The 12,196-nt window shown below is 50.3% G+C and overlaps 1 protein-coding gene across 5 annotated transcripts in view; it reads left to right on the top strand.

The window, feature by feature from the left end:
* Positions 1 to 10,791, top strand: part of DYM (dymeclin) — a 308,671-nt gene extending 297,880 nt beyond the window's left edge. For all 5 annotated transcript variants that reach the window (XM_074355333.1, XM_074355335.1, XM_074355332.1 and 2 more), the window contains one exon: positions 10,389 to 10,791. In XM_074355333.1, the coding sequence (XP_074211434.1) occupies positions 10,389 to 10,538 (150 nt within the window). In that variant the 3' untranslated portion in view covers positions 10,539 to 10,791. The remainder of the gene's footprint in view (positions 1 to 10,388) is intronic.
* The last annotated feature ends 1,405 nt before the right edge of the window (positions 10,792 to 12,196 follow it).

Genomic DNA, 12,196 nt, shown 5'->3' with positions numbered 1-12,196 from the left:
TGAATCTGAAAAACAATTAAATATTATCATGGACACAGTATTTAGGGCTTAACTGTTACATTTTGAGGCCGTATCTTCCCCCTTTTCCTTGAACCCTATTGCAGTCTTCACAAGAGTGAAAAGTAAAGGGCTAATTAAAAATGGAACTTGTCTCAGTTCACATATCATGCAAAATTCATGACTAGCGCATGTTAATGAGCTCATTTTACTTTCCACAGTTAGATATACATTGAAACACAAAACGTGACCATGACCTGACCATCTGTATCAGCATCATCCATTGTCTACTATGCAATTTTCCTAGGTAAGCGAGTGTCTGACAGTGGTGGGATCCTGGAGAGCAAGAAGAGGCAACTTGAGAAGTGAATTAATCTATTAGATTTGACGCCTCCCCCCACCCCCAAATCTCAGTAAGTCAGTTCATCGTCTCCTCAAAGTGACATGGGCTTAATTTGGCTCATTTTGTCACAAATAAATTTGAGCATTTATTCCACTAACTCACCTAGGGTGCGGGACTCAATTTTCCCAAATGTTTTCCCCCCTATAACTCTTGAGTTTTTCTACAAACAGCAATTTTTACCTCTTTGCTTATTTATTCCTTTATTAATTTACTCAGCAAATATCTCTTAAGCCCCTGACAATATTCTAAGTACTGGAGGACACATCAGTGTGAAAAAAACAAAAACAAAAATCCCAGCCCTCATGGAGTTTATATTCTACTTAGAATTTTATTTCATAGCAATGCATTTATCTCTCTGGGATCTCCCTCTATTGGCCAGATAGCTGGGTTCTCTCCAAAATAACAACACCCCGGCAGGAGGGGCAGACCGTTCCAAAGGTCATCTGCGGCTCCCCCTCTGGGCTTGCTTTCAGCACAAGAAGTTCTGCCAGTGAGTTCTCTACTTTTGCCCTTCATCTCCCACCGTGGAATCAAAACGTTCTCCTCCTCCCAGCCGTCCGAATGGGAAGTGACTTGCCTTCGAAGCAGAGGCTTTGACTCAGTGATGTAGTTCAGTCTTCTTGAGGCGTTCACACACTTGGCAACTTCAACTCCCATCTCAGAGCTAATGACTTTTAAATTATAAATATCTATCCCCAACCTACCTATTGTCTCAACTCTAAGCTCACCAAAGGAACAGACTTGTCCTAGCCCTCAAGGCCCCCCTCCCTGTCTCCACCCTCTGTCTTTCCATCGGTGCCCCCAGCTGCCAGCCTTCGAGCCTGTGCCCTGGCCCCACAGGCCTTGCCAGGCCCACAGGTAAGCCATTGGCCTCGCTGTTTGCTCACAAGGGTCTCTCCGCAGGCAGTGCCTGGCCCTGGTCCTGCCCCTACAGGTCAGAACCCACCTGTCAAGGCCTTTTTCAAACTTCCCCTGCAGCAGGAGAGCCTGTCCTCACTTCCTTCTCCTCCGGGCTGCCCCACCAGCCTTCAGAAAAGAGAAATTTTCAACTAAAGACATCCTCCTTTCCACGACCCACCTTAACCTGTATCTGTGAGGGGAGGGTCTGACATTTGCTCAGACTTCAGTCTCAAGTGGGCTTCAGATTCTGGCTGGTGATGTGGCAGTGAGATTGTAGAGAGCTCATCACGAGTGTGGGTTCTGCCTTGTATCCGTCTGTATCTCCTCAGAGGTTCTTTTGCCACCAGTCACAGAAGCCATTGGTGTCACTTGTAATACTCAGAGATGGCAAAACAATGTCCTCAGCGAGAGGTGGGTCACCTGGCCTGAGCTTTCAGGACAGGCGCCTGCTCACCTGTAGCCCTCTCCTTGGTGGGAGCTTGCTTCCCAGAGAGCCAGCCCAGAGGTCCCGCCACCGGGCCAGCCGTCGTGCTCTTAGACACGTGAGGTACTGTGACTGTCCCCTGAGCCACCTCATGGTGGGCGTCTTCATTTTAGCTTTGGATTTCTTAATTTGTAACTTTTAATAATTCTTTATCATTTTCCTTATTTTGAATTTAGTTTTTCATCAATTTTGAAATAAATTTGCATAAAATAGAACTGTTTCACCTTCCGTGTTGCTGTAATTCACGGACCAGTGCCTGTTTCCTTTTTGTCAGTTAAGTAATAATATTTGATACTTTGGTAGTGCATTCTATGAAACGTGGAATGTAGTTCAGGCTCAGGCTCGTTCAGACCCCAGTTCAGCTGAACTGATTGTAGAGATGCTTCTAGAGTTGGCTGTCGAGCCCACCTGGCATCTCACCCCCCCACCACCCGGTGGAGCCAGGCGCCCCTTCCGGAACACTGTTCTTCATCCTGTGTCCCGCTCCCCCTCTTCCTAGTCCGCCTCTAAATTATCCCTCCTGTTAGAGGGGCAGCGGTTGTTCCCCTTTCTTTCCTCTACAGCCTCAGTGTAGCACAATGCCTCGTGTATAGTTGGTGCTTCCCCAGCGTTTAATTGAAGGACCCAGCATGACACAGTGAGGCTATATGACAGAAGGAATGGAGGGAAACTGGATAATCATCTTCAAATTCACCCCTGGGTAAAAGAGTTGCATGTAAATGCCTCCCTTGCTATCTTATGACAGGATCTTGAAACCAGTTGACTTTTCATCTGTACAGAACCTACCCTCCACAGTGTGCGCTGCCAGCACTGTGTGCACTGCCAGCAGTAACCCACCTCGCCCATCCCACCCCACACCAGCTCCCCGCTGCCTCACTACCCACCATCACCCATCACTTGTCTATCCAGAGGCTTGATGTGGCCTTTGAAAGAATTGTTTTTTTAATGTGCCGTCGAGATATTTGATTGTAAATTGCACTAAACTTCCTGGAGCCCTGCCAGGTGCTTGCTAGAGTTTCTGATGCTATCTATATAATTTTCAGGTGGAAGGGAAAGCTCTACTGAACTTTTGTGGTAATAAAATTATTGCAGTCGAGCCCTGCATCTGTTCGCTGAACTTCCTGTGGGTTTTCACCAGATCACATAGCTGACAGCAGAGACGCTCTTTAAAGCTTTTGGTCTGCTTCTTATACCCGAGTCTCAACCACCAAATCAGACCTTTGCTTTGTCTCTGGGCTGGGCGTCTGGATGTCCCACTGTGGTGGGTTGATTCACTGGAGCTGATAAAAACATTCCGGCCAAACTCGAGAGTCTAGCATTACCTCTGGCTCCAAAAATCAAAACAACAAGATTGTTGTAAGTAGCTTTGGATTGAGACCAAGCTCCAAGCCTGCGAGATGGGCTTTCCCTCCTTGTTGCGCTGAGTCACAAGACTCAGAAAGAGAGGAGCAAAAGCCAGAAACTGCGGTGACCAGCAGCCCGCCCTCTGCCAGCCCCTTGCCATAACTGTCAGGTCAAAGTGTGTGTCCCCCCAGAGCCCCTCCTCCGCTTTCCCAGAGTGTTAGTGGCCCTCAAGCACATCCACCCAGCAGTCACTGATGGAGCCTGAGAAGGCGAGAGAGGAGACACGGTGGGGAGGAGAGGACAGCGTCAGAGCCGAGAAGGCCCCGGCGGCCTGGGCCCTGCTGTCCGAGTCAGGGGTGAAGATGCTCTGCAGTGAGGACGCTGGACTTCCGTGAGCCGTCACAGGATGGCATCACCCTTCTCCACAGCTTTGACAAGAACACAAGGGAAAGAGTGACTTTTTCTGGGTGGTGCATCTGACATTCAGACTGTGACATTTTTTAGACTGAATCTTGACAAAATGTGTCCCCAGGGTCATTAGTGCTAAATAAAACCTTTCGTCTTTCTTTTCCTTAGCTCTTGGACTTCTGAGACGTATTAGAGGACCACATGTTTTTAAGAATGTCCGTATCAATCTCAGCTCATGTTGGCGCGCTCTTGGCTCAATAGGCAGGTAGACTTGGGAGAGGGGTCAAGTTCAAGGCAGCTTGGACACAGCTAGTTCTGCAGAGGCTGCATTCACATTGTCAGGTTGACTGAAGAGTGTTTGCTAAACTCTTTTATAATTTATGCCTATTATTCACCCTTTTAAAATGTACCCAGTACACTGTCTTAAAAAACAGCTCACTGCAGGAAAGAGAAAGCACTTCACTTGTGCTTGGTTAACGTTAGCTTTGTTGGAGCCTGTCCTGGAGACCATGCGCTTGTTCTTCTTGCTATTTATGCTTTATCCTCCTTGCTGAACCTTTTAAATGTTGATAAAAAGTTCCAAGCAAATAGCCCAAGAAATGATACCTCGCAGCTGACTTGTTCCCCCGAGGAGGAAGGGGCAGGTACTGGGGATGGAGGGGCCCGCGGGTGTGCTGTCTGCCGTGTTCGGGTCTGGCTGGTAGTGGGAGCACGTCCGTGTCACTCTGTCTGTACTTGCTGTCTTGGTTGTCCCGTGTCCAGCAGCACACACTCCGTGGAAGGGTCCGGGCCTTCACTCGTCAGCACAGACGTGGCCACGCCTGGGACCTCAGCCCACTTAGCCGCGAGCTCGCAGGCCACGGCAGCTCAAACGCAGCCTCATGTTTGTCTTGGGTTTTAAGCAGTTGTGGGAATCTTAGCCTTTAATACCATCTGATGTCAGCATACCAGACAGCTCAGAAACCTTCAGCTTTTTACCCTCTCGCCTGAGCTACCACCAGGTGAAGCCTGGCCGAGTAGAAACCAGCACGTGCTTGACTTTAGGGTGGCCACTGAACTTGACTCGTTTAGCCCGTTCTCCAGGTCCACCCAGCAGAGCCTGGGAGGCATGCAGTGAGGACAAGTGTGTAGACCTGACACACTGGGGTCATCTCATAAAACCACACCCAGTAGAATGGGAAGGAGCTCAGAGGTCCTTCATTTTACACAAGGTGAGAGAACTGAGTCCTGGAGAGATTCTGTGACTTGCCCCAACCTGCCCAGCGTGTCAGTAGCTGAACCCAGACAGCCAAGGCCTCCTGACCTCTAGCCGGGGGCCACCTGGACTCCAGGGCTGGAAGTCAGCTCCATCGCTTCCCATGAGGGCACTTAGGCACAAGGGAGAAGTGACTTAGTGGCTGGGGGACATGGAAGTGGTGTCTGAGGCTCACTGTCGTTACTGGAAAGACATGGAAACCGAGCACCCATATCAGATACAGACATTGTAAAGAAGCGCACGGCCAGACAGCTCCTGACTGACTCTGCAGAGGCCAGGTGGACAGGTGTGGTTCCGTTCCACCCCAACTCCACCACTTACTAGCTCTGTCCTCTTTGGCATATCATTTAGCCTTTTGAATCTTGGCTTTCTTATCCATCCAATAGAGTTAATAAGACTGGTGTCACAGGATTATGTGTGGATTTGAAGTCAGGCACTCATTCATTTAACTCATTCAACAACATGTCCCAAGTGTCAGTAGTTTGCCAGGTGCTCACAAGGCCCCTGCCCTCTGGGGGCCTGTATTCTGGGGAGACAGATGGTGCCCAAGTGAGCTAACACGTGAACAAGATAAGCCCCGATTGCTGTGAGGGGGATCACCCAGTAAGCTGAGAGCTGCCACTTTGGTTTTGTTACAGGTGGTCATGGGTGAGGTGGGAAGTACCTGACACCAGGGCGCTCTGAGTGTATGTCACTTCCCCTGAGCGCCCAGCTGGGTGGCGTCCTCACTCCTGGGTCACGTCAGCTGCCCAGGCACCATGCAGCTCGGAGGTCAGATGCCACAGCCCTGGCTTCTTTATGGATGTTGTTGAACGTGCCCCGTAATCCTCCAGGGAGGCCGTGAAGCTAATGTCAGATATGTCTTAGAGGTGACCCTTCTGTTCGCTTTACCGTAGCCATAACCTCACCCGAGGGCCTGTCCCTGCCTCCAGTCGGCCTGGATAGCTGCCTCCCAGGACTGTGTGCAGATCTGCAGTTAATGCGTTTGCTCGTTGAGCTCACTGTTCAACGAATGATGACTCGGAGACAGACAGAAGGCAATTCTTCGGAACCTGCCTTCTCGCAGTGACATAACTTTGTTCTTTAAAAATGTTAATGAAGATGAGTTTGTCGCTTTAAGCCATTTGTCAGCCCTTGTTTCTGGGTTTTCACATGGGGAGGCCCAGGTTCTCTATGTTTCTGTGATTAATACCAGAGTCAGGAAACAGGGTTGTCAAGTGAGATGTGTCCAGTCGGGTGGAGTGAGAGAAATGGGCTTAGGACCAGGCCAGGGGTGGTACTTCCAGCCTTTAGACTTGGTTGCTGAAAGTTCTAAAGTAAGACCACGCCTTCCATTTGCGGATCACTGTAATGTCAGTGCTAACAGCCAGCGTTTACCGAGTGCTTATTCTGTGTTAGGCACCGGAGAAAGTAAAAGTATAAAAGTTGACATGTGGCTCATCGCATGTGATTGTCACAACCCTGTGAAGTAGAATGGTTGAATTCACAATCTCAGAGTGGAGTAAACTCTGTCTTTTAAGAGCCTGAGCCTGAGTGAGGGTAGGAGACTTGTCCCAAGTCACCCAGGTGACAAGGACTAGACTGTCAGCTCCTAAACACTGAGACTGTGTGCGTCTGTAGTTTTGGTACCGTGCTTGCTGCACACAGACCCTCGGCAAGCACTTGATGCATGAATGGATGGGAAAGGTTTGGGCTGCATCAGATCGTCCACCTGCCTGTCAGGTGCTTTTTCTAGTTACTTCAAAGATTAAATGAGTAGCTATGTGTCCGGTGTTTGAACACGCCTGCCACATGATCAGTAATTGGTTATGTTAGCTATGAACATTAGCCGTAACCTCTGAATTCATTGCGTTTTTATGGAGAACTTCTATAGAAGTAATCATTGATCCACCAGAAGACTTCACAATGAAAATATTTGTCTGCTCTTGCTGGGTAAAGTTTATACCATTTTATACTATTTTCACGTACTGTTATATATTATATCTGGATATTCTTGCCGCTCTGGGTGTCACCCTACATTGAGATTTTTGTTAACTACATTTACTCCAGATTGAGATGGATTATTGTTTTGAGGTAAACTGGCGCCAGAGTGAAAAGGAGGCATCTTCAGCTGTTTCTACCAGGTAGTGGGAAGGCTCGTCATGGGGGTGCCCCGGGCTTCTCCTGGTGGCCCTTTCCTAGCTCTGCCTGTGTACGATCTAAAGGCTGTCTTTGACTCATTACTTTCCTGACTGGAGAGCCATCAGAACTTCCCCAAAACCATGAGGGCAGTTAGTGCCAGCACATAAACGTAGTGTCACCCCCCTGAGCGGCTCTTGCCTGAGCTCCTTTAATTCAATTGGAAAGGATTCTTAGGAAAGCACTCTGCTTGTCTTATTTCCCATCCCACCCTCCCTGGAGATCCAGAGAGCAGTCTCGTGTGAGCAGCCTCACATCCTTTCCCAAGGCCATCCTTCGTAGGAAAACCCCAAAACATGTCACTGGGTGGAGAAAAGGTTTCACATCTTTTAGTCACTTTTATGTCTGACAACAAGGAGTGCATCTTATTGGTGACATTGCCACTTAGAAATGTAGGGTGTTATTATTCCAGCTGAAGGCAGCAAAGAGGGGGCCGGGGGGCCTTTTCAAACACCCCCTCTGCACTCCTGGCCCCCTCACTTCTCTCCAGGACAGAATGAGAGGTTTTCTCAAGTTAAGGCCATTCCAAGAGCTGGGACTTTCATCCTCATTATTAGGGGGCAAATTTCTTTTCTTCTTTAAACACAGCCCCCCATCCTTTCTTGGTTATTGATATCACTGTGGGTTTGGTCATTTCTTTAAAGACCAGTAGTGGCCAGACTCTGTGTCACATGGTGAAGGAACACAGAACTAACCCCGAAGGACTCCATGGAGCCGAGGAGAACTGAAGTTTAGGACAAAGCACTCGGGTGGCTGTGACTGCGGTGTCGCCTTTCAAACTGACTCTCCCGCCCAGTCAGACCCAGGCCCCACCCCCGACTCCACCCCCCAGGCTGTGTGAGCGAGCTGCTTAGCTCTCCAGGCCCTCTTCACCTTCCTTCGGTGGGGTTGGCCATAGCGGCCTCAGCAGGATGTTGTGCTGACTGACCACCCTGTGCCTGGGGAGCTTCCAGACCCACCTGGTGCTCGGGGAGTGCTCGGTTAGTGGCAGCTGCTTGCTGCACCCTCTTACTAGAAATGCAGATTTTTCATGGAAAAGAAGATCACTGTGTTGCTACCTATAAGACACGTGATCCTGTGACAAAGACTTACTCCACCTCCAGCAGCCCTGTCCCCATACCCAAGGACCCCACGCCAGGCCGGGGCAGCGCAGGGCTTGTGAGGAAGCCCATCCAGGATGCCGGGGGCTCCGGGCCCGCAGAGAAAACCCAGCTGCTGAGTGGTTATGGTGCACCCAGATGTGGGCCCAGGGCGGGAGAGACCCAAGGGGCCTAGTGAGTGGATGACAAGGGAGTGGAAAGCTCGGGGACCTGGTTGATTTTCAGTTCGATCATTAAGTGCTGGATGTGGTACCATGTCCCCGAGCTGATCTAACTCTGTCAGCCAGACTGACCCCACGAGCCCCTGGGAGGAGTCACTCCCCGCGCTGTAATCAGCATTGCCGTTGGCCCGCACTGAGACTTCCAGCCTACCCTGATGGTGAAGAGCTGACTCGAAACACTGATGGTCTGAAAAGGCTTGGGTTTTCATTAAACCAGAGTAGTTTTACAAAGTATAAAGTGTATAGAGCATGAGGGAGGACATAGGGGTAGGTAGTGCTCGAGTTGGGGCCACTTGTAAAACCCACTTGTGTATATTCTGTAATTGCCTACGCCCTGGAAGCCGTGGAATAGAGTTGGTTTCATGAAAAAGCCGTAGCAAACAGGGACTGTGCTGTCTCTGGTATGTTGAAGTCACATTCATGATCAGAGGACCTTCCTTTGGATGGATTCCTGCCTACCCACTTTTTCAAGATGTAGCTCAAAACTCATCTTGCCACGAAGCATTTCCTGCTTAACTCTGCCCCTCTCTCCTCATTCTGGAACTCTTGAGGATCCAGCACTAAGATGTTTAGTCTTAATTACTGCAAATGATGATTTTCAAAATCTGTAATTCTGTGTGTGTGTGTGTGTGTGTGTTTCTCCCCTGCCCCCCCTCCTTTGTGTTTAATATCTTTTAAATCTACCCAACTAGTGTCATTTTTGTTCAGGCCACATGCCCCTCACCTGGACCAGGCCCTGTCCCTGCCAGGTGCCCTGGATTTATCCCCCTGTGATCAGAGTGGTCCCTGCACAGAGCCACTCTCATCAGACCCCCTTCTGAGGCCCTTAAACGGCTTCCAGAACCTTAGCTCAGAGGCAAGGAGTCTTCATGTGGCTCCCGCAGCTCCTGTCCTCCTGTCTGGGCCCTGCCAAGCAGGGCTCACTCTTCCTCTGCCCCTCCCCTTCCGTCCGTGCTGTTCCCTCAGGAGGAACACACTTCCCTCTCCACCGGCTGCCCCTCCACCACCCGCAGGCCTCTGAGCCTCTTGTCCTTCCCTTCCTACTACTCTCTTATTGTTTTTTTGCTGCTGCTGCTGCTTCCGTTTGTCTCTGTGAACGCACCTTCAGTGAGGACAGGAACAGGGTGCGGCTGCTCACCCTGTATCCCGAGGCCCTGGCGCCCACCGGGTGCAGAGGAGCAGACGCTCAACCAGCATGATGAATGAATGACTCATGTAAGAGGAACTGAATACAGCAGTAGATGTGAAGCCTTTACCCGTGTGCCTGGGACATGGTTGGTCCTTACATGGTTGACTGCTTCATTGATTCAGTCATCAAATCATGTCTGCAGATACAGCAGCAAACACACTGGATAAAAATCTGCCCTTGTGAGCCATGCGTTCTGTGTGTGCGTTGCTCCCTTTCTCCCCTTCCGCCGCACCCTCCTCTTCCGTCACTGTTGCCCCCTTCTCCCCGCCCCACCTGGGACACAGGTCACCAGACCACAGCCACTCGGGCCGGAGTCGCCTCGGCCCGGGAAGCGGCCCGGAGGCTTTCCGTAGACCCCAGCGGCAACTCAGGCTCTCGGAAGGAGACTCACTTCCTCCGCCCTGGCTGGAATAAATAGGTCAGGAGTGAAATAAAAAAATCCAAACCCCGAATCCTGGTGGAACGCTGCGATGGAAGCGCTGCTGACGGGACCTCAAAGCTGCACGTGTTCTCAGTCCTCCACTGGGGCCGCAGAGAGCAACCCGGTCACCTGGAAGCGTCTGTAGGGCCAGACCCAAGCTTCCCCCGAGCTCAGCGGGGAGTCACTGCGGCCTCCCCCTCCACAGAGCCCAAGTGGGCCATTTCCCGTCTGATGTTTCTCATCCCACGTCGCCCCCTGTTCGTCCCTGCTCCTCGCGGCCGGCTGCCGTCCGCTGCCCCTGTCCTTCCTGCAGGTGAGCACACGTGCTCCGGAGTCATCTGGAAGCTGGGTCTTCTGGCCCCAGGGCTCGCAGGCCCTGTGACCAGTCAGGGGAGGTGGGCTCCAGGTGCGCCACACACCACTTCAAAACCACGCCTGCTTCTGCTTGGGACTGGGAGATTTATTCAATCATTTTGTTTTCGTTACAGAAATTTCCAGAACTGAAATTCAAATATGTGGAAGAGGAGCAGCCTGAGGAGTTTTTTATCCCCTATGTCTGGTCCCTGGTGTACAACTCAGCCGTGGGCCTGTACTGGAACCCGCAGGACATCCAGCTGTTCACGATGGATTCTGACTGAGGGCTGGACGCCATCTCCCGCCCTCACCCCCTCCAGCCAAGCAGCCTTCCTAGTTATTTGCTTTCTGGGAAACAGAGGTAGACAGATTCCCTGGTGCATCTTCTATTAAAGAAGATCACACAGGCATGTTTCCCTTGCACAGTTGGGTTTGGAAAATGAGTGCCAGTTGGCAATAGATCACTTAGTTTAGATGATAGCGCAAAGTGGGGGAGGGGAGTACACGACAATAATAAATGTGAAACCTGCTCTTTCACATGCAGTTTTATTTCTGAACCAAAAATCTAGAGCTTTTCCAGGAACCTGATGCCTTAGGCATATAACACTTGACCAGTACATTCTTTCTTTCTTTTTTGCACATTCAAGATTTCTGTTTTGGTCTAGTGTCTGTGTGTGTGTGCGTGTTTCTTTCAACATTGAGAAATATCAGTCTGAAAAGATGACAGGACAGGAGTTAGTAAGGAAATGAAGTCGCGCGTGTGTGATTGCCTTTCAGAGGGCCTGTGATATAAGCCCGGGCAGTTGGATATAAGCCTTTAGACCCTCTGCATCTTCCCCTCAAAGAAAGAAATGGTTCCTTCTCATGAAGCCCAGATTAACTTTTCTGTGGATTTGGCCTCTGAGCTGTAGCTGAATTAAACTGGAGTCTAGCACAAATTAAGTTAATCCACTCTGTATTAATCATTGGGAAAAGAAAAGCTTCATTTTGAAAGCAGTCTTTTTTCTTCAACCAGACTAATAGGAGAAAAAGGAGACCAATTTGATTAATACAGTATTCCACATGGGATGAAAAACATGTTTTTCCCTTTGTTTCTGACTTTGTTTAAACTCTTTGGAGCCTGTGGGATCCACAGTTTGGTCCCTGAGCTGGAGGAAGGAGCTTCTCTGAGGGAACCAGCCTCCTGGGTCACCCTGAGCAGAGCAGTGAGCACTGAGGGCAGAGGCGGGCGGGCCTTTCCGGTCAGGCACTGGGTCCACGGCCTCTTTGTGGCCTAGTTTCATTCTCAAAGACACAAAAACTCTCTGCTTTTCTGCATAGAAAGCACACGGTCCCAGACGAGGCTGAGCACCTGTTTCAACCTGCTGTTGTTGAATCTGTATCAAGAGCCAGCTTCTCCCTTGTCCCCATGTCCCTGGGCTGGAGCCTGAGTCATTTTGGTCCATCACTGTCTTCTCAGGGCCTAAGAGGCACCATCTTCTCTCACACTGAGCTCTGGAAAAGGCTACAAACACTCCCACAGGTCAGTACACATCTGTGTGGTTTCCACCCATGGATAGCCTGGCTGCTCTGTCCTTCCAGCAACTTTTGAGGTCGGCCAGGAGATTTCATTATCGTCAGGACAGGGACTGAGACCAAAGCTCCCTGAGGTTGGCTGACTTACAAAGGGCCATCTCTGGTGGGTGGACCCAGGAGGCACGTGCAGCCTGCCCGCCGCCACCTCAGGCCTTCGTTCCATTCAGGCCTCTGACGTGTCTACACGAACAGCTGCCTCAGACCAGCAGATGAGACATGTGAATGGCTTCTGTTAGTCTGGCTTGGAGGAGAGGCAGTTTGAAGGTGGAAGGAGCAGTCCTCTCAGTCAGAAGGGGGAAATGATGTGATTACCATTTCAGGTAGCAATCATTTTTATTTCTTATGTGGGAAAATGATAGTAGCTTTA

The sequence above is a fragment of the Camelus bactrianus genome, chromosome 30, assembly GCF_048773025.1.
Source record: "Camelus bactrianus isolate YW-2024 breed Bactrian camel chromosome 30, ASM4877302v1, whole genome shotgun sequence".
NCBI classification, from domain to species: Eukaryota; Metazoa; Chordata; class Mammalia; order Artiodactyla; family Camelidae; genus Camelus; species Camelus bactrianus.
This window is presented reverse-complemented; position numbering and strand designations above follow the sequence as displayed.